The following is a 20,234-nucleotide window of genomic DNA, read 5'->3' on the forward strand; positions in this document are numbered from 1 at the left end:
TGGAGTCTGGGATCAGAGAAAGTGACCTTTCAGGAACTGTGGAAGGTATTCCAGCCTTGTTAATAAGTTGCTTCTCTATGCTCTCACTTGTCAAGTCATAAAATTTAGGTAGGTTATTTGTGATCACAAGACTGTTAAACTTTTCCTTAACAGAACTGAGTTCCTGGTAAGACAAATTTTGGTTTCACTTTTCTGTTCTTGGAAATACAGTCGATTTTGAAATGGGACTAAATCCACCCTACTTCATGATTGGGCAGCAGCACACAAAGGATGGGAGAGAAGCCAAGTGAGTGTATAAGCCCTGTCTAGCAGCCTCGTATTTGCTACTTGGCCCAGATGAAGAAGAGGTAGGTTTCACATGAAGAGACTGGACTACAGCAGAGGACTGTTCCTGAGCCTTGAACAACAGGGAGCCATCAACCAGAATCAGGATTTTCTGCTAATCCAGCAAGGGCATTCAGAGCTGACTTCTGACCCAAAAGGTCTCTTTCCCTAAGAAACCTTTGGTTATCAAGACATTTAGGAGCATAGGCTGCAGGGCTGCGATGCTCAACTTGAAAGATAGGGAGCTTTGATCAGAGGGAGGCAGAATGGGCTAATAGTCCAAGCTGATCACTGAAGTTCAGGTAAATCTACAGCAAGTGTTTTGGATATTATTTATTTGGTGAAATGCTTTTCCATTTGTCTTGGTCTGTCTCTAGCACCTCCCCCTGGAGTGGTTGAAAATGCATGTGTCACAGTGTATTAGGGAACATCACCATGTCTCTCATATCCTATTCTTATTCTTTTACCTCTAATTCAGTATTTTTCATTCCTTCCATTGAGCAGAGCTACACTTGGAGCAGGGGCACACTCTGCATGCCACTTAACATTTATGGCTGGGGAGTCTTTCATTTTTCAAATGGAAAGTAGGAATGCTAATGATCTCCTGTGATGAAAAGTAGAGCAAGTCAGAATACATTGGGAAAATAATGTCATTGACACATGTATCCTTTTGTAACAATTAATAATTTAGATCCTTGTCACTTGTGCTTATAGCTAGTATAAAAAAATATCTAAAACAAATTATGGAGTATGTCATTAATTGGTAGGCTAAGAGAGAAAAATTGAAAATTAGAAATCTGCTAAAAACAGCATGTGCTCTCAGGGACCTTCTGAACATTCCTGGAGTGTTCTTGTCTCTTTCCTCAAGTGAATATGGCTGTGGTATTTTTTTCTCTGTGTCAATTGCAGGCTTTGCATCTCTGTTCCCTTCCTCCCATCTTTCTGATCAACAGTCAGAATGATCTTGTCACAGGAAAATAGGGAGTGGAAATTCCAAACCTCAGTTCTTATGTTCCAATAAAAAAAAAACTTAAAGTCAGACACCAAAAAAAAAAACATTCAAAAGAACTTTATTATGGGTGAAAGGTAAGTAAAAGCAAAGTGAGGCATAAGCAGAGAGTACTCTTAAGAGATAGTGGGTCATCTCTGAGCAGAGAACAACAAAGAAGATAGTGCTATCTCCAAATTTGATATTTACCAGGAGAGCTGGGAACCACATTCTGTACCACAATCAGGTGTTCAACTCCTCTTCACCTTGACAAGGGAGTTGGTCCTCTCCAGAACTGTCATGGTGGCCATCCTATTTAGGGAAACTTCATTTACAAATCAATCCCATGCTAATGTGGGCACTGAGGTTAGTAGCTGATCAGAAGTTACCTTAGTGTGTCTTTGCTACTAAAGGAATCTTCTTTGCTCAGTGGTAGAGCACTTGCCTAACATGTGTGAGGCACTGGGTTCAAACCTCAGCACCACATAAAAATAAATGAATAAAATGAAGGTATTGTGTCCATCTACAGCTAAAAAAATATTTTTTTAAAAAAAAGGAAACTTTTTTTAAAAAAAAAATATTTACCACACAAAGGAAGACACATTTAGCCATAGTTCCTAGCTTCACATCAACATCAATGAATCCTGTCAAGAGTTAGTCCCATTAATTTCTTTTGTTGTATTTTCCCATTAGCTCCTTTGCTTCTGTTTATTTTCTACAAATTAAATACCAAACTTTGCTTTCTCTTCTTCTTTGAAAGTAGAGTAAAGAAGACCCTAAAGTAATTTAAAAACACTTGTGACCTCTCCATGCATTTCATTTTTCATTGCTAGCTACCAGCTACCAATCTCACCCTGGGCTTGGTCCAAGAATCAGCAACTGGTTCTTCCCACCCCAGCTTGTCTGTTTCTCAGGTGCTCTGAGGTGGCTCCCATGACCTTCTGGGGTCAGTGTGGGCCCATCAACCCCCAGGTTACAGAATTCAATGGGCTTCACAAGCACCACCCAGGGGGCAGGTTGCCAAGCTGCTTGCTTTATGCTTCTGAGGTTCATCATGTTCTTTATTATCCTCCTCATCTTCCAATCTTCCCTGGGGATTGGTTTGAGAAGAAATTCCCTGATTGCCACGTGAGGTCTGCATAGTTCCCAGAAGTTGCCCTCATCCCCATCCTCCCTCTTCTGTCCAACACCCTGGATGGATTCCTTCACATTTCTGTGTGTTTTCCTTAGTTTCAAGCAGAAAAAATGGCACCACTATTAAGGAGTTCCCTGGCCAGACTTTGTAACTATGAAAGTAATTTTTTTCCAAATCATGGCTCTGCCCTGCTCAGCCCACCCCAGTACTGTGATATGCTATAAGGTGCTTAAAGGAAGAAAGACTGGATTCCCACTCATCTCTTAGCATTATTGACATTTGGAGCCTGATAATACTTCAGTATGTGTGTGGTGGGACATTAAGCAGCATCCCTTGTCCCTGCCAGAAGCATCTCACCTCCCAGTTGTGACAACCAGAGACTTCTACATAGACTGCCAAGTGTCCCTGTGGGCTCAAGTTTGCCCTGATAAAGAGCCATTGCCAGAGGCACATGCATTGACCATGTTCTTTAATATTGGTTCTAAAATTCGATGTACTGGGCCCTTTTCCTTACTTACAGAGTTAAAATAGAATAAGAGAGAAAGAAGATCAAGGATTACTGCAGAATTTTGCTGTTTTCTTGAATAATGGTGGGGTCCATAAATCATATGGGAAGACTTCAAAGAGAGAGGGTAACTGTAAAGGTGCCAATCCTGAGCTGGTTGAAAATCCTTCTCAACATCATCTTGTTTCCTCCAGCTTCCAGCATGTGACACTCATGACTAATTGCCTGTTTATTTATACCTACTATTTTTATTGTGTGTGCACACATATGATGCTTTCAGATATCCAATGTTATTATTTATCACTTTTATAACCCTAATTATAATTAATGTTGGTCTGTCATCTTTTCTTCATTAAGTTTTATCATCAGTGTATTTTATATTTAAAATGAATTAAGCATGGGTAAAACATTTTTACTCTCCTTTCCAAATTTACAATTATATACAAAGATATTTTCTGAACTTTTATACTTGGTAGAATTTTTTGAACCATTTCAATCTGAGCTGTTTTGTAATAAGGAAGTTTAATTTTTTTCTTGGTTACAGATTGTATGTCATTTTGTATTTCATCTACAACTAATTTCCATATGTCATGTTTTCCAAAAACATATTTGTTTTATATGGTTTATTTTTTCAGTTCAAAATGTTAAATTTTAGACTACATACTTTATGTTCCCATAAAGTAAAATAGAGATAGTCTAAATCAGTGTTAACAGAAAAACTTCATGAAGATGGGAGGGGAGGGAGGGGGGATGGTAGAGGATAGGAAAGGTAGCAGAATACAACAGTTACTAATAGGGCATTATGTAAAAATGTGGATGTGTAACAGATGTGATTCTGCAATCTGTATTTGGGGTAAAATTGGGAGTTCATAACCAACTTGAATCTAATGTATGAAATATGATATGTCAAGAGCTTTATAATGTTTTGAACAACCAATAAAAAAAAAATTAAAAAAAAAAAGAAAAACTTCATGAAATGAAAGTTTATGCTGTTTGATGAATAAGACTATGCTATGTTTAAATATACGTGCTCTTTTCTATATTCCTGGCATCCAGGATGAAAAAAAAAATCTTTAATATACATCTAATGTAGGTAATAGGTTCTTTGCATGTCTCTCTTCAAAAAATGCTTTATAGCAGCATATAAATTGTTTACATACACATTTAATTTTACAATTTTGCCCCCAAACAATAGATCTGTTTTATTTTTATATCAATTTTGCCCAACATTTATAAATATGACAATGTGTTGAAATGGAAATGTTTTTGTCATTCACAATAGAAGTAGAAATTTGACAGGGGAAAAAAAAACCTACAGTAACCCTGGTCAGTTGTTTAACCTGAGCATTTGACCTACTAGAGAGTAGCATCTTCTTGCTTTCATAAATGCTCACATCCACATCACCTCTGCACACAGGTTGGGCACATGCTTCCAGACACTGGTAGACCACAATGTCCTTCCCATTGCTCTATTCACTGAGAAGCAGTGTGGCTGATGATTAACCACACTCAGTACACAACTAGCCAATACCTTAAGACAGCCATTGTAATGAAGGGCAGATTTGATATTTCATATCAAGTCAACCTATGTGACTCATAAACACTCATAAAAACTCATACAATTTTGTTTTCAACCCTCCAAAATAATGTTTTAATTTTTTTAATTTTACGCAAATTTCTAAATATTCTACTATTGAAAGCAAAGAGTTCACCTTCATAAAAGGTCAGAAAATAGACTTATGTTTCTCCAGAAGCATTTCACCTTGCACATTATTTTTTTATTAACACACACAACTTTTAAGGGTGGACATTGGAGCCCCAACTATGTACTAAAAATTATTTCTAGTAAAAAAAATAATAAGTTTTTCAAGGAAATAAATTGATTTGAGTTATGGACACTGGAGCTCCAAAATCTAAGTAATTATTTCTATTAACAAACACAAGTTTTGAAAATGTGAAGAAAGGACCAGAAAAAAAGCAGCTTCAAATGCAAGAAAGCAAAGTAAAATGGGGGGTGTGGGGACTCAAGTTTATTAATACTGAAACTTTCACCAGGACCAACTTTCATCTTTTTAGGAATTTAGAGCAACTCATTTGTAATTTTCTATAAATAAACTTAAGTTAATTCATATCTTCTGGTGCAAGCAGAGTTCTGGAGCCATGATTGCTTGCTGTTGGTCAAATCCAGTATTAGTCTTTTGATGTGAGCCAGTTTGTTATGAAGATACTCACATCTGTATTTTCCTTAGTAATAGGGACTGCAGTGCTTGATTGGCTGATATTCTTGTAAGACTTCTTCATGAACCTTCTGATACTCTTTTATCTGGAGAACGGTGTGTGTGTTCTTTGTTTGTTTGTTTATTTGTTTGTTTTGCACAATGTTTGATAAAACTTCTAGCTGCCACTTTCATCTTGGCCAGCAAAGTCCTGTTCTCATCATACTCAGAATTGAAATTGTCCTTGTAGTTCCATCATTGCTTATAGCAGACGATCACAATATAGTTATCCTGGGAGTTCAGTGTTGAAGAAGGCACCGACCAAGGCACCGACCGTGGAGGCAGTGCAACCTGCTGTAACTCCCTCACAGCAATCCAGACTGGAGTTACTCAGCTTGGCAATTTCTTCTGCTCTTCAAATGTCTTCCTTCTTCTTCTAATTGTCGCAATGTTAAGTATTTTTCCTTATGTTTTTTAGACTGGTGGGGGGATGGGGTACCAGAGATTGAACTTGGGGGCACTGGAACCACATCCCCAGCCCTATTTCTTATTTTATTTAGAGACAGGGTCTCACTGAGTTGCTTAGTGCCTTGTTGTTGCTGAAGCTGGCTTTGAACTTATGATCCTCCTGCCTCAGCTGTTGGGAGCCACCCTGAACAGGACTATGTACACACCTTTAAGTCCTGAATTAAAGAGGTGCTGGACTGGTATTGCATCCATTGCAATGCAAATGGACTTTACCTCTGATCTGATAAGAAAGGTGCAGCTCTCCTCACCTGATGGGGTTGAATTACACCCACCTACCTGTTTGTTGGAATCTTACCCTTTTTACCCTTTGCCCTTTTTTGACAGAATGTACTTTTGAACAGCTTCCCCCAATAAAACCTGGGTTCTAGGCATGCTCTCTTTCTCTCTTTCTTGCCTGCCTTGCCTCCTTTGTGGCAACTGGATCAGAGGGACCATTACAGAACCCAAAGAAAAAGATATTTCTCTGTCTTTGTGTGATTATTTCATGCCAGCCCACTTCTGGAGGGACTGACTGGTTTAGTCGTGTGTCACCGAATCACCTCACTCAGCCTCCTGAGCCACTGTGATTACAGGTATGCACCACCCTGCCCGGCATTTTTTTTTTAAGAGCTCTTTCTGGAATTTTTGTGAGACATTGGTTTCTTCCATAGGCTGTGGACACTTTAGAACTGAACCAGCTGATAAGGTTTCCAGAGAAGACCTATAGGTATTTTGTCGTGCTGGTCTTCATAGACACTACCATTTTCATTAAAACTTTCAAGAGGTAGGTCATGAGTTCCCCAGCCTTCTGGAGTGTTAGGGAAACTGGAGTTCAAATTTTTCAGTCTGAGGAGGATTTGAGACAGGCAGGAGAGTTGAAGACAGTGGAGGAGGGGTGGGGATGGAAGCAGATGCAGGGTGGTGGGGCACCTACCGAAGATTTGTCTTTAGTGGGATTCAAATGTCCATTTAATGTTGGCTGTATTCTCTATGTCAAATGAGATAGTCTATCTCTTTTATTCACTAAAGGATCAATAAAATCTGAATCCAAAGGCCATTTCTGAGGAGCGGATGCAGAATCTCTACTAGAAAACATGAGAGATTCTGAACAACCAGGGCCAGAGGAATTCTGAGATGGATTTAGTTTTCTAGAGAGCATGAACACCAATATCATCTGTTTTGTTTTATCCTGGGCAGTCTTACCAAGGCTCCTTAAACACATAATCCTTTAAAGTATAGAAGAGGTGTTTTGGAGTCAGACTGGCTACGAGTTGCAGAATTGCTCCCAGAATGCTTACTCCACCTTTCTGCAGTGGAGCCCACAGTTCAGGTTTCTTGTAGGACTTTAGTGGCAGTAAGTGAATCACCCTATCCCTGTATGGCAACTGAGAAACACTGCTATTGTCTTTACTCTTGCTCTTTGGGGTTTATTCTTGCTCATTCTGTATGGATTTAAGCTAAGTTCCTCAGTGCATTTGTTTTCATCTTCTTTGGCTCTTTGAAGCTTAGAAATAGAGGCAGGAATAATTCCAACACTTCCTATATGGAAAGACTATCTTCTTTCTCCCTTCTATCATCTCTGTATATCTATATCCAATCTATATCCAATTTCTATATCCAGTAGCCAGGGAACAAAGCATAGAGAAAGACTCCACAGACTGGAGGTAGGACAGGAAGGAAGACACAAGACTTTGCCTTGGGAACTCAGTTGAAGTGGAACATGCTATTATCAAATCATCAATGGAAAAGTGGGAAAGCATTTAGTATTCTCTGAAAACTCTGAATTGTCTTGAGGCACTCATAATCTATCTTCACAGTTAATCTTAAGCCACCTCTTATATGTAGAAACTGGATATGGGCAACAACTTAGGCTCTCAAGGGCAAGAGCTTATTAATTTCTGTTGATGAAGCTAGTAGTCTTCTTCACAATGTAATTGTCACCCCTCTATCAAACTCAGAAACAATAGGACAAGACCATTTAACATGGTATGACACAATCAAATATATATTTGGGTATCGGAATATTTATTCAGAATTTTCAGCTATTCTATTTTTGTATCACTTGTTCAGATACATGGTATCCTTAGGGAGGAAAGGATGCACATATCTTTGCAGCACCTCACTTAAGAGAAAATGAGACATGTATTACAGTATATGGAGGATTCATCAATAAGCCTTCAAATGAAGAGAGTTTGATGAGAGAGCAACTTCAGAAAGTTAGCCCAGGTGAGGCAGATCAATAAGGGATAGTGAGGCACCAGAAGCCAAGAAATATAAGAAGCCATTATCAAAGCTAGCACAGGAGCAAGACCGGGAGAAACATTTTCTAAAAAACTCTATTGGATTACGAACACTTGATTGAGGCCACTTAGCAGTGATTCTCTTAGTGGCAGATGCAGCTACCATCAGAAATACAGCCCAGGCAAAGAGACAGCAAGCAGGCCATGTTCTCACCTCTCATTTCACACTCAGACACTTGCTGCTGTCTCTCAATAGCTCCACTTACTGGCAGCTGGGAGGTGAGGGAGCTCTACTGATGTGGCTATCCACCTGAAGACTCAGGCCAAGAAAGTTCAGATGGATCTGGGAATACATTATGGAAAATCTAACACTAAAGTCACATTAGAAATTCTTGGTCTGTTCTGCTACCCACGTAAAAAGTGTTCTTCCTGATCTCATTTATATGTGGAATCCCAAGTAGTCAAACTCATAGAAGCAGAGAGTGGTTGCCAGGGGCTGGGAGAAGGGAATAATAAGGATGTGTTGGGCAAATGATACAAAGTTTCAGTTACACAATGTGAACAAGTTCTGGAGACCTAATGTATGGAATGATTATAATAATTAAAAATACTTAATTATACACCTAAAATTTTCCATGTGAATAAATCTTAACATTCACTCTATACACCATACACACACAGACACATGCACACAATGTAGAGGTGCTAGTTTTGTTAGATAAATGGACTTTGATTATAAGTTAACAGAGTTCATATATAAAAACATTAAATTGTACATATACAGTTTTTATATGCTAGTGATATCTTAATAAACCTATTACAAAAAATGATCTCACATGGTGACATTAAAGCGTAGCAGGATTTCTCAGATACTCTTCCCAAAGAAGTGTTGCATTTCAAAAAGTATTCTGTACAGTTAGATTACTCTCATAAAAAAATTGTTTAAAAGACAACAAGGGAGCTAGACATGAACTCAAATGTGCTGAAATGTTCTATTCATTTAGTGGGTTTAACCATTATTGCAAGTTAATAATACTCCTGAAAGACAAGAACTCACCAACGTGAGTTCCAAAGCCAAGAGAAGTACCTAAAAAGCAAACCAATGAAACTTGAGAAGTACATCAATCAAATAAAATAGCTTGCCTTTGTTAACATCTAGACCCATACCAATATTGCAAAACAAAAAATACAAACAAAAACGTGGCTGTCAGGGAAGTTTGATCTGATTAAGCATTAAGGACAATAAAGTATTATTGTTACTTCAGTTTGGTAATTTTATTGAACTTAAGTTAATAAAAATTCCTGATAATTAGGAGAAATATACCGAATGATGATATCTTGGGTTGGCTTTAGAGTCCTGCAGTAGGATTAGGTGAATTAGGATTGAAGCTAGTTAAAAACACATGCAGTTTTTTATGATATTTTCCCTAACTTTGTTTCAGTTTCAACCTTTCCCTAATAAAGAATTTAAACAAGAAAAAGCAAACTGATACAACTGAAGCAGCTCAGGACATAACTAAGGACATAATGGCCCTGAGTTTACAGCACTTTTGGTAAGATCAAAGCTGTAAGATGTTCTCTGGTGTAATAACCCTTTCGACTTTACTCTTCCCTCTTTCTTTCAGTTACTTTGCTTGCTTGCAGTCATGGGTCAGTTGTTCTCTGCTACTCCTAATCATGTGCAACACCAAGCTTTGGTTCCTAGATTTACTTCATATTTTAACAACTTCGAGATGGGAAGCATAATCATCTCCCAAAAAACCTTCAGTTTGATAGTGTCACTCCTACAAAAAGGGAACATTCAGGAGGCAAATTCTACAATCAGGTATGCTTTAAAAGAAATTGACAATACCCAACTGGACATTGCTGTGACAGGGGAGTCTGGAGCAGGGAAGTCCAGTTTCATCAATGCCCTGAGAGGGGTTGGACATGAAGAAAAAGATGCAGCTCCTGTTGGGGTGGTGGAGATGACCATGGAGAGAACTGCATACAAACACCCAAACTTTCCCAGTGTGAGAATCTGGGAGCTGCCTGCCATTGGAGCCACTAATTTAGAGCCAAAAGATTATCTGGACAAAGTAAAATTTAGGGAGTATGACTTCTTCATTATTGTTTCTGCTACACGATTCAAGAAAATTGACCTAGACTTGGCCAAGGCAATCAAAACTACGAAGAAGAATTTCTACTTTGTAAGAACCAAGGTGGATTCTGATTTACGAAATGAAGAAATGTCTAAGCCAACTACCTTTGACAGAGAAAACGTCCTGCAGCAGATCCGAGAGGACTGTGTGAGAAATCTGAAGAAGAATAACATTGATGAACCACAGGTATTCTTAATTTCCAACAACAATTTATCTGAGTATGATTTCCCAATCATGATGGACACCCTAATAAAGGATCTCCCTGCTCAAAAGCGCCACATTTTTAAGTTTTCCTTGCCTAACATTATGGAGGCAGACATTGAAAGGAAACGGGATTCTCAGATGCAGTATATCTGGCTAGAAGCCTTCACTGCTGGAGTATCTGCCTTCACACCTTTCAAGATCTTCTTCAGTAACAATGAGGTGGAGAAGCTGAAGGCAAGTTTAAACCAGTATCGAGTCCTTTTTGGAGTTGATGATGCATCCCTGAAAACTTTGGCTAAGCATTTGCAAGTGCCAGAAGAACAACTCAAAGAAATCATTAAATCTCCAACTTTGTTGGAAACTGAGAAGGAAGAAACAATAGGGGAAATGTTATTGAGATATTTGAAGAATTTTTTTATACATAGTGGAGGCCCCCTTGGTGCAGCTCTTTACTATAATAAAATATATTATTTGCAACTTTATCTCCTTGACACGGTAACGGATGATGCTAAAGTTCTCCTTAAAGCCAAATATTCAGGAAAACAGTTCAAATCCAAACCTCACACAGCTGCTGACCACAATAGAACCTAATGATCAACACCAGAGCCATCCTCTGCTCACATTTTATCTTGAAACTACCCAATCAGCAACCCCCATGGGAAATCCTAGAGGAAAAGACACATGGGCATTAATTCTAGGATAATCCCAGTGGGCATTTTCCCTCTCTCTCTCGTGCTCTCTCTCCACTTCTACCCATCTTTCTTTCTCTCTGCCCTCCTCTCCCTCTCTTCCTCAATCTCCCACACACACATTTTCAAGCTCCCTGTCACCTCTGCCATTCCTCTCTGTGTCCTGACTGCACTCCCCTCCTCTCTGGAACATGGGAAGAATTGGCTCTTTGTTTCATGGATTTTGTTTCCCATCCTCATCATCTCACCTGATACACACACCTGAGCTTTACACTCCCTCCTGCCCTCATCCATCCTGTGAAGACAGTGACTATCATAGCTTTTGGCCACTCTCAATAGGGAGACCTCAACACCAAAGTAGAAAGAAACCCATAACCATAGGAAACACAACTCAAGATAATGATTATTAGCCAGTTTCTACGAATCCTATTTAGACAGAATCTTTTTTGAGACAATAACTAAAGGAAATCTATGATTCTGTATTGGAAGCAATGGGGAGCCCTAGGAGAGCTCTCTGGTTGGAGACTACTGCTGATCTTTTGATTGTTGTGATGGTAAGGAATTGCTTTAATCCATATCTAATGCCAGAAAGTATTTGCTGATGCGATTTTATATTCTCAATACATCATGACACTTCATATGGATTGTTGTACTGTTTTTATTTACTGATAATCTCCTTGACTATTCAGTAGCCTATCACTTGATTTTCCTTAAGATGAAATACAGTATCTGATTTAGAAAGACAAAAAATGATTCCCCCATGAGTAGTAATGTCTTGTTCAGTTTGGACTGCTACAATAACACCACAGATTGGGTGGATTAAACATCAGAAATTTATTTCTCACACTTCTCAAAACCGGAAGACAAAGATCCAGGTGCCAGCATGGTTGTGTCCTGGGGTGGAGCACTCATGCCAGTCTTGTCCTCACATGGCCTTCCTTGGTGCATGTATGCAAAGAGACTCATTTTTCTCCCTTCTTTCCATAAAGGCATCAGTCTCCTCATGACATGCTCTGACCCTAATTAATACTTCTTTATCACATCTATCCAAGCTGGTGACCTATACTGGGTTCACAAAATCTGACTACTTCAATAACTTAAGAAAATGGTGAAGAAAGCACGCAAGCACACAAAAGTACCTTTCCAAAATCCAGGGACGACTCTGCGACCTTAAGGTCTGTGGAAAGAGAGAGAGCCACTGGAACACACAAGGGGAGGTTCCATGGAACATTCTATCCAAAAAAAGGTAAAGGGTGGGATTACCAAGGAACAAGGAGGCAGCCCACTCCAGTTGGGCAATGCCCATTCCCAGAGCTGCACCTTTCTGTCTGAGCAGACTCGAGTCCACTTACATTGCAATAGGTACAATACCAGTCCAGTTCCTCTTTAGTCAGGACTTAAAGGTGAGTGCATAGCTCCTATCCAAAGTGGCTCCTACATATTTCCCCTTTTTTCTTTGAAAGAGTAGGTGATGAGTTGTTATCTTGAATTCCTGGATTCTTGTTCTGAGGGCATGACATCATATTGTCACAATACAAAAGAGGATTAATAGCAAAGATAACAGTCCAATAATATACCATGCAGAATGCTTCAGTATTTCTCCAGGATTGAAGTCATTTAACTGACTCAAAAAGACCCAGGTTATTATCATTACTCTGCCAAACACTCATCAGAAGATTTTTAACCTTTTCCCAATTTTAGTGGGAAGCATTGTGTTTGACCATAGTAACACAGACACATTTAATTGGCTTGGCATTTAAGCCTTTCTTCAAACCATAGAGCAGAGGGCTCATTTGTATTATTCATTACAGTGGCTTCTAGAGTGTTCAACTTTGTACCAATCCTTCCATCAGTATTCATCTGACTATGGAGAATCTTGGAAGTAACTTAATTCAGATTATTAAGAAAATTCACATGTCATAAGTTTTGATATAGTCACAAAGGCCTTGATTGTAGAAACAATAATTTTTTAAGTAGACACTTTAAGGATCATGAGATCAAGATCTTGCCTAGGTCTGGTTAATTGGCAGGTACCTGTTTTAAAGCCTGAATTTTAATTTCATCACAGCAGGGTTCTAAAATGCCAGCTGACAATAGGACAATGGAACATTCGTGAAGGATCAATGTCCTTTTTCTCTATTATGACTAGTGATACAATTAGGCAAGTTGCATTTTTTATAGGTTACAGGATATTTATCATCCTTTCTCTTAATCCTCACATTTAAGGAATGTTTTAGGTCTGTCAGTAATACAAAAATTCTGGAGGCAGAAGTTAAGTATCAAACTTCCTTTTGGATGCCATCTCACTGAGGGTCAAAGCTCCAAGGAATTATGGCATCCTTATGTAATTGTTTTTGTAAATTCTAGGAGACCAGTCTGTGAATAACTGGCCTATATAGGAAAACTTTGTTTCAATAATCTTTCTATTTTGACAATTGTTCAGATATATAAATATAGTCCTAATTTCTAAGGACCAGAATGGTTGGCAGATTTAGGTTTCTCATATGCTTTTTCTCAAAAAAAAAAAAAAAAAACTTTTAGACAGCCAACATGTATCATAAGATTAACATAGGTAATCGATCATTATAGTCAATATAATTAATCTATATAGTCAATATAATCAATCTAAGTTACATGGGTGGACTTTCCAGTTCACATTGCAAAGCACATTAAAAGTGGACCTGAGAAATGGATCCACAGAATTCTTCATAAGTTTTACTTACCTGTCAAGCTCGTGAAACCTGCATTGCTGCCAACTCTGCAGCTGGAAATTTACCTTTCTGTATCAGGTTTTTCAGCCATTCTATGATGACCAACTTGAACTCTACCTTTAGAAATTTGATTCAACTTACTAAATCATGTTAAGCAGCAGTAAGACTCTCAATATCACAATTAAGAAAAATTAAATATTTTGTAAGATCTAATGTGTTCTTATGGGGTCCTATTTTCCTCCTTTCTTTATTTAAAAAAAAATGAGTAGAGGCCTGGGATGCCATAACATCATTAGTTTAAGTTATAGACAATAGTACAAGTATTTAAATAATAAGAAGGGTTTTATTATCTTTAGGTGGTCATAAAACTTGACAAAGGTCACTTACTAGTTATGTTAAGTTTAACATTAATGAATTGGAAAGGAACCATGTTAAATAGAAGTTTAGCCTTTACTAAATGTATGACTTGATTTGACTTTAACAGAATTACCAATAATGAAGAACATAATAAATTGTACATAAAAAAATGTGTACTTTGAAACTAGTTCTAGATTAACTTAAATAATTATCTTATTTTGGAATTAAGTGAGAGACAGAGTTTTTAATTTAGGAGATTTGGCCTTTACTAAGGGCATAAGATACACACACACACACACACACGAGAAAGAGACATCTTTCCAGGATAGGAAATACATGTGTTTAATAAGCACAGGAAAGGTATTTTATTTTTTACCATTAATAAAAATGAAGTAGAAAAATGAATAGTTCTTTGTTTATCAATCTATGAAAAAACTGTCATTACTGTTATCAAACTTAGTGTTAACCTAAGTATGGGGAGTTAGTATCTCAAATATTAATGGGTAAAAACAAGTCAACAGTATGGTTTAAAACAGTGATCTAATTTAGAATTTTATATGACATTGAGCTAGCAGTAACCTTTGAGGGACTTATGTCAAAAAAATCTTTACATATAAAGAAATGGTTGAATGAACATCTTTAATAGTTTTACTTAATGTAGCAAAATTGGCTCTAATAATTATGTATATTTTATGACTTTATTAATTTCAAAAATATGAACGTGTGATATAGGTCATTACCTTGTTTTTAGTTAAGGTAGAGAATGGGTTTATTATGTTTTAAACTTTCTATTGAGACTAACTACTGGCTATTGAACTGACCTGATCATGGCTGTCTGTCTAATATTTTAGGGGTAACTATTTTTTATTTTCCTCAGTTATAAACTGTTGACAGGGGCTCAAAGTAAGGCCCTGTTTCAATGTTTAGAGGCTTCCAAAATCTATTTGTAACTTAGAAGAGGACTGAAATTTTTTACCCAGGAAGCTTATTTTTCTTGGGGCTAAGATTAGCATTTTAATCTCTTTCTGTCTGTATGTTTTCTATATTTTCTATTTAATCTCTGTACAAATTTTGGGATAACAGCTAAATTTGGTTAGGATAATGCCAATTTCTGTAATCCTTTGAAATTGGGTGGCCCTCTATAAGTTTAGGATGCTATTTGCTTTCTTTTCAAGTCTCTCTATGAAAATAGAAGGATTTTTCTAAAGGCTTACTAAAATTATTTTTGTGGCATTTTGTTTATCTGTTGGATATTAATCTGTTTGGGGGAGTTGTCTATGCTGCACATGGACTATCAGGTTTGTCCCTACTTTGTGTTACTGGGACATGGTTAAGATAAATCCTTTTTAAAATTATTTTGGGTGGTCTTTTACCTTAAAATTTAGCTAAGCATAATATCTTTCTAGGTGAGGTCAGATATTTGGCATAAATTTTGAAACATTACAATACATGTATTTGGACCTTTTAAAAATCTCTCTCTGTCTCTGTCTCTCTCTCTCTCTCTTTTTTTTTTTTTTTTTTTTGGTCTATATCAAGTCTGAGAGGTCCCCTTTGATCGTTTTTTCCAGTAGACAATTTTTTTAAGTCCTTCTCTGATGATAATAGTTGAAGCTAGATATAAAATTTAGACATCTTTTATTAATCATTGTAATTTTCCAGTAAGTATATAGACTAGCTGATCCATTTTGATGTTACATGTAAAATGGACAAATTAAAGAAACTTGTAATCCCTTCCTGAGAGAAGGTCTCAAATTATCCTTATTTTTTAGAATATTAAAGTCAGTTGTTTTTAAAAAAAAAATTTATTAAGGTTATTTCCCAGTGTAGGGAGTAGCATACAAGTCTTATCATATATCTGATGGAAAATAAGTCCAGTCAGAGAACCCTACATGATATAAATAAATTTCCAATTAAGTTTACAACTTTATTGTTTAACACTAACATATGCAAGAATTAGCAGTAATTATTGAGATCAATTAAATGTTAGTCTTTTTTTATGAAACAAGATTTAGCTTTTATTCTCCAACTGAAACTATCCCACTTGGAGACAAAAACATGTATGTTCACTTCTCTTTTTTTATTTTTTATTTGTTTTAATTAGTTACACATGACAGTACAATGACCTTGATATATTATACATTTGAATCAGATAGGATATAATTTCTCATTTTTCTGAGTGTACAGGTTGCAGAATCACATTGGTCATGCAGCACATATAAATCTTAGTCTTAAAACAGAAGTTTCAAAATTGGAACTCAAGGTAGTATTCAAAAACACTTATTGTTTAATCAAGGATATAAATTTTATTCACTAAAAATTTAGTCCTTGTTCAAACAGTAAAAATTATTAGGTATAAGCTTAATGTTTAATAAGTTCTGTCATGTCAGAATATAGACAAAAATCTTAGCTTACATCCTTTTATCATTAAAATCTTAGAATATATAAAGACCTTTTCTTTTACCCAAAGATGATTTCTTTTTTCCTCTTATGACTCTCCAATGTATCCTTTCTCTCTGTAGAAGCATCCTTTTTTCCTTCTAGAATTTCTCCTTTTAGAATTCGTTGGTTATATTTGAAATAATTCTTGTAAATCTTAGAATCTAAATAATCATTATTTTTTTTAGTAAGAATTTATCTGGACATCTTTGCTTCATAGAATTATATCTGTCTATCATTTACAAAATCCTGAATAATGATTTAGGAATTAGAGATCATTTGATGGTTATAATTCAAACTTTATAATGAGTAAGTATAGCAAATTACATTTATCTTAAATATTTTTAACTATAAAAGGCAGAGCATCAGAGAAATGCATATGTAAAAGTAAAATTTACATGTTTCCTTTTGCGGGAAAACAATTAGAAGCAAATAGGCACATATATGTTAATTAGCTTATGAATTTAAGACTATAGATTATTTAAATAACTGGAAAAATGTGCATTAAGAATAAAGGTATGCTCATAATTATGTAAATCTTATGAAACCACGTGGTTCTTAAAATATCTTGATCCATTTTAACTTATTTTTAACTATGAGTGCACTCTTACATGTGATGTCACGGGGGTGTAGCCAAAATAAGAAGATTTATCTTCTGTATTTATATAGTCAGAAAAGAGAAGAATAAGAATTTCTTGGTCATCACGGGAACATTGTGAGAAAATTGTCTTGAGAAACTGATGTGACTCCATTTTTGAAAACCCAGCTTCTACCTCAAGGCCTGTCCAAAGGGAGGGGCCTGACCCTTGTCCTTGGAAAAACCCACAGAGCACTCCTAGACACACAGCCACCCTGCTGAGTTGTTTGTCTGTAAATAACAGGAGAGATCTGCCAGTCAAGTGTCCCTGACTCAATTAGGCTAGGTGAGGACCCATAGCAACCCCCTAGCAACCACCAATCAGCATGAGACAGGGAAAATACCTGAGATGCCAGATGACCCCACCAGTAGTCTTGGTAATTGATAACATGTTGGGAAACCATGCAGTTTAGCACACACACCCCTCACAGATTAAACCAATCAGTTCAGACGAATCCCCCTCTTGTACTAACCAATCACCCTTACCCAACTTTTCCCCCCCTCCAGTGAATGTGCTAATCAATGTTAAGAGTTGTTGTTTGATTTTCCCGCAGTGTGGAATGATTTGCTGTGTGATGTTGTGATGCATAGAGTATCCCAAAAAAAACCTATAAAATCTCACTGAACTAAGGACCAGGGCTCACTCCCCGGGACAGCTGCGTTGGAAATGGTTGTGAGTCCAGGCTCGAGCTTGCAATAAAGACTCTTATGTGATTGCATCGGATTTGGCTCCTGGAGGTCTATTGGGGTCCCACGAATCTGTCATTACAGTCTCAGGTTGCCAGCTTTTGTTCCTGTGAGGAGCAAAATGCATCCTCATAATCTCCAAAGATAAAAGCAAAATACAAACAAGTATAGGTATGTTACCTTTCATCATGTAACATTTTTTGGTAACAACCATTGAGAGGAAAAGGAAGGATTTTAAAGGAACCGGTTGAGTGATAAAATATAGGGTTATTTAATGAAAGAGTTTGTCAAATCAAATTTTACCAGAAAAAGAAATATCTTTAAGTAGCGGGAGTGTATTAAAATCATGAAGGAATTTTCTAACAACTGGGTGCCGGCCTTGTAATTCTGGTTGTCAGCCTGGGTGAGAAAAAAAGTATGTTAGTAGCTGAGAGGCAGAGCAGGAAGTCCTGCTTAGTGACAATGGGAGGGACCAAAGGAAAGCCCAAGAAAGCAGGAGGAGGGACTTTTCCACAATTTTATTTGGCAGCCATGTAGCTGAAGGATTTCTGGGTGTAAAATCATGGACCCAAAGTGTAACCAAAGTTTTGCTTGAAATGTTAGGATTTTGCCCCCCTGCATTGTATCTTTTGACCATAACAATCCTGGTTGAAGTTCTGCAGTGCCCAGTGATGCGGAAACACGCCTCTTACAGTCCCTTCTGTTTCCTTGACGGGCTACCATGGTAATCGCGACAACGGAATTTTTAGTGCCACTTGTACCAAAATAACAAAGTTCCCCATTGGCTGTCTGTGTCTTGCTGGGGCGGGGCCGGCGCCTAGAGACACGTGTCAGTGGCTTGGCGCCATCCAGCCTGCACTTTCACCAACTTGCAATAGCCTGGAGCCAGCAGGTGTAGCCGGCTCACTCCTGGGGTGGACTTTGTGTCTGGGAAAAGGCACAAGTGAGCAGTTGCCCCAGGGACGAGCCCTGTTGGGGCAAACGCTCCCAGAGCTTCCCCAGTGGATCGCATTCTGTCCCATCTGTCTGCCTGGGAGGAATTCCATGGGCGGGCGGTGGTAGCTTTGTCTGCACCCCTGCCAGTCGCTGCCATCCGGAGCCTCGCTGTTCCTTGCTCTGTGAACCTCAGGCCCGCAGAGGCCCGGCCACCAGTAGTAGCGCTCTCATCTGGGTGAACCTTTGTGGCGGCCATGCCAGCATTGTGTGACTCCCACCTTGCGCTGGGCTCTGGGCGCCGGGCTCCTCCGCCTGTACCTCTCCATTGCAAATCTCCTTATGACTGGGCGCGGGCATCCCACCAATCCCTCTGGGGCTGCAGAGTCCCTGCAGTGGCAGCTGGGTGTTCCACATCATCCCAGTTGTGGAGGCAACTGGGCTCTGCAGATCGTCAGCACTCTCCCAATGGTGGGAAGGTGTACACCTATGGGTGGTTCTCCTCTCCCTTAGCTCCCCCTTGTAGCGTGAGAGCACCCTAAAAATAAAAATAAAAGTTTTTCAAGCCCCAGAATGGGCCCCAGGGCAGCCTTTATTTGGCTAGACCAGGCCCTACAAGGGGAAGAACTAGCTGGGCTCCACAGGGAACAGTGGCCAGAGTCCTGCATCCCCCTCAGAACAGCTGGGCCATAGTCACCAGATGGATATGCATACTTGGCAAGGATGTAGAGAGAGATTCAGCAGATCCACTATCTCAATTTAACTTTCCCAAACAATTCCAGAAAGTAATAATCAAACAAAAAAAAATGGGGGGGAAAAATTTACTTTTTAGAAGCAGAAAACTTCTGGAATTTTAAGGTCCCATAGTGAAAACAATGTTTTCCTCTCATCCTTCTTTCTCTAAATATTAATTTCCAGCACATAAATTCAAAACTCTCCTCTAAAATATTTCAAAAAAATCTACATTAATTTTGCAATAAGCCATAAAAAGCATGCTTATGAGACAGGGCTACACTTCAACCGAGTACATTTTATTAACTACCTTACAATGTGATGAACCCAGCCTAATTCCATTTTAAGATTGGGAGCCAGCTCGTCACAAAGTCACAAAAAGTTCATTTCTGTTTTACTGTAAAACACCAAGATTTCTATTTGACCTGAACATAATTGGATGTTTTTAAAACTTGCTTGGAATTCCTGCCTGTGCTTTCAACTTACTGGTGCCCTGCTCTCCTTGGCCAGGTAACAACCCTCTCTGAAATCCCAGCTGCTCCTCATTAACTTTGATGTTAGAATCTGAGTTTGCTCCCTACCTTGAGATGTAAACAATGTAGATTGTAAACCTGCTATCTGCCCTTGTACTATGCTTGCCAGAACCCTGTTAGCTGTAAGTTTCCGACACACACACCCCGCCTTTGTAACTTTTTGTGCTATAAAAACTTCCCTGTAATCAGACCAGGGGCTCTTCTCTAGCCCGGTTTTGGGGAGACCATTGCTGATCAGCTCACTCAGTGTACACAAATT

At 38.1% G+C, this 20,234-nt stretch overlaps 1 protein-coding gene and 1 pseudogene across 1 annotated transcript; one reads left to right on the forward strand and one right to left on the reverse strand.

Moving 5' to 3' along the window:
• Positions 1-416: 416 nt before the first annotated feature.
• LOC124103689 (RNA polymerase II elongation factor ELL2-like) lies at positions 417-9,070 on the reverse strand (annotated as a pseudogene).
• Positions 9,071-9,561: 491 nt separating this feature from the next.
• On the forward strand, positions 9,562-10,851 carry LOC124103690 (interferon-inducible GTPase 1-like). The gene has a single exon (XM_046460413.1). The coding sequence runs from the start codon at positions 9,562-9,564 to the stop codon at positions 10,849-10,851; it is 1,290 nt and encodes a 429-aa protein (XP_046316369.1).
• The last annotated feature ends 9,383 nt before the right edge of the window (positions 10,852-20,234 follow it).

The sequence above is a fragment of the Marmota monax genome, unplaced genomic scaffold, assembly GCF_021218885.2.
Source record: "Marmota monax isolate L192 unplaced genomic scaffold, Marmota_monax_Labrador192_F-V1.1 WCK01_AAM20220418_F8-fsc00006, whole genome shotgun sequence".
Lineage (NCBI taxonomy): Eukaryota > Metazoa > Chordata > Mammalia > Rodentia > Sciuridae > Marmota > Marmota monax.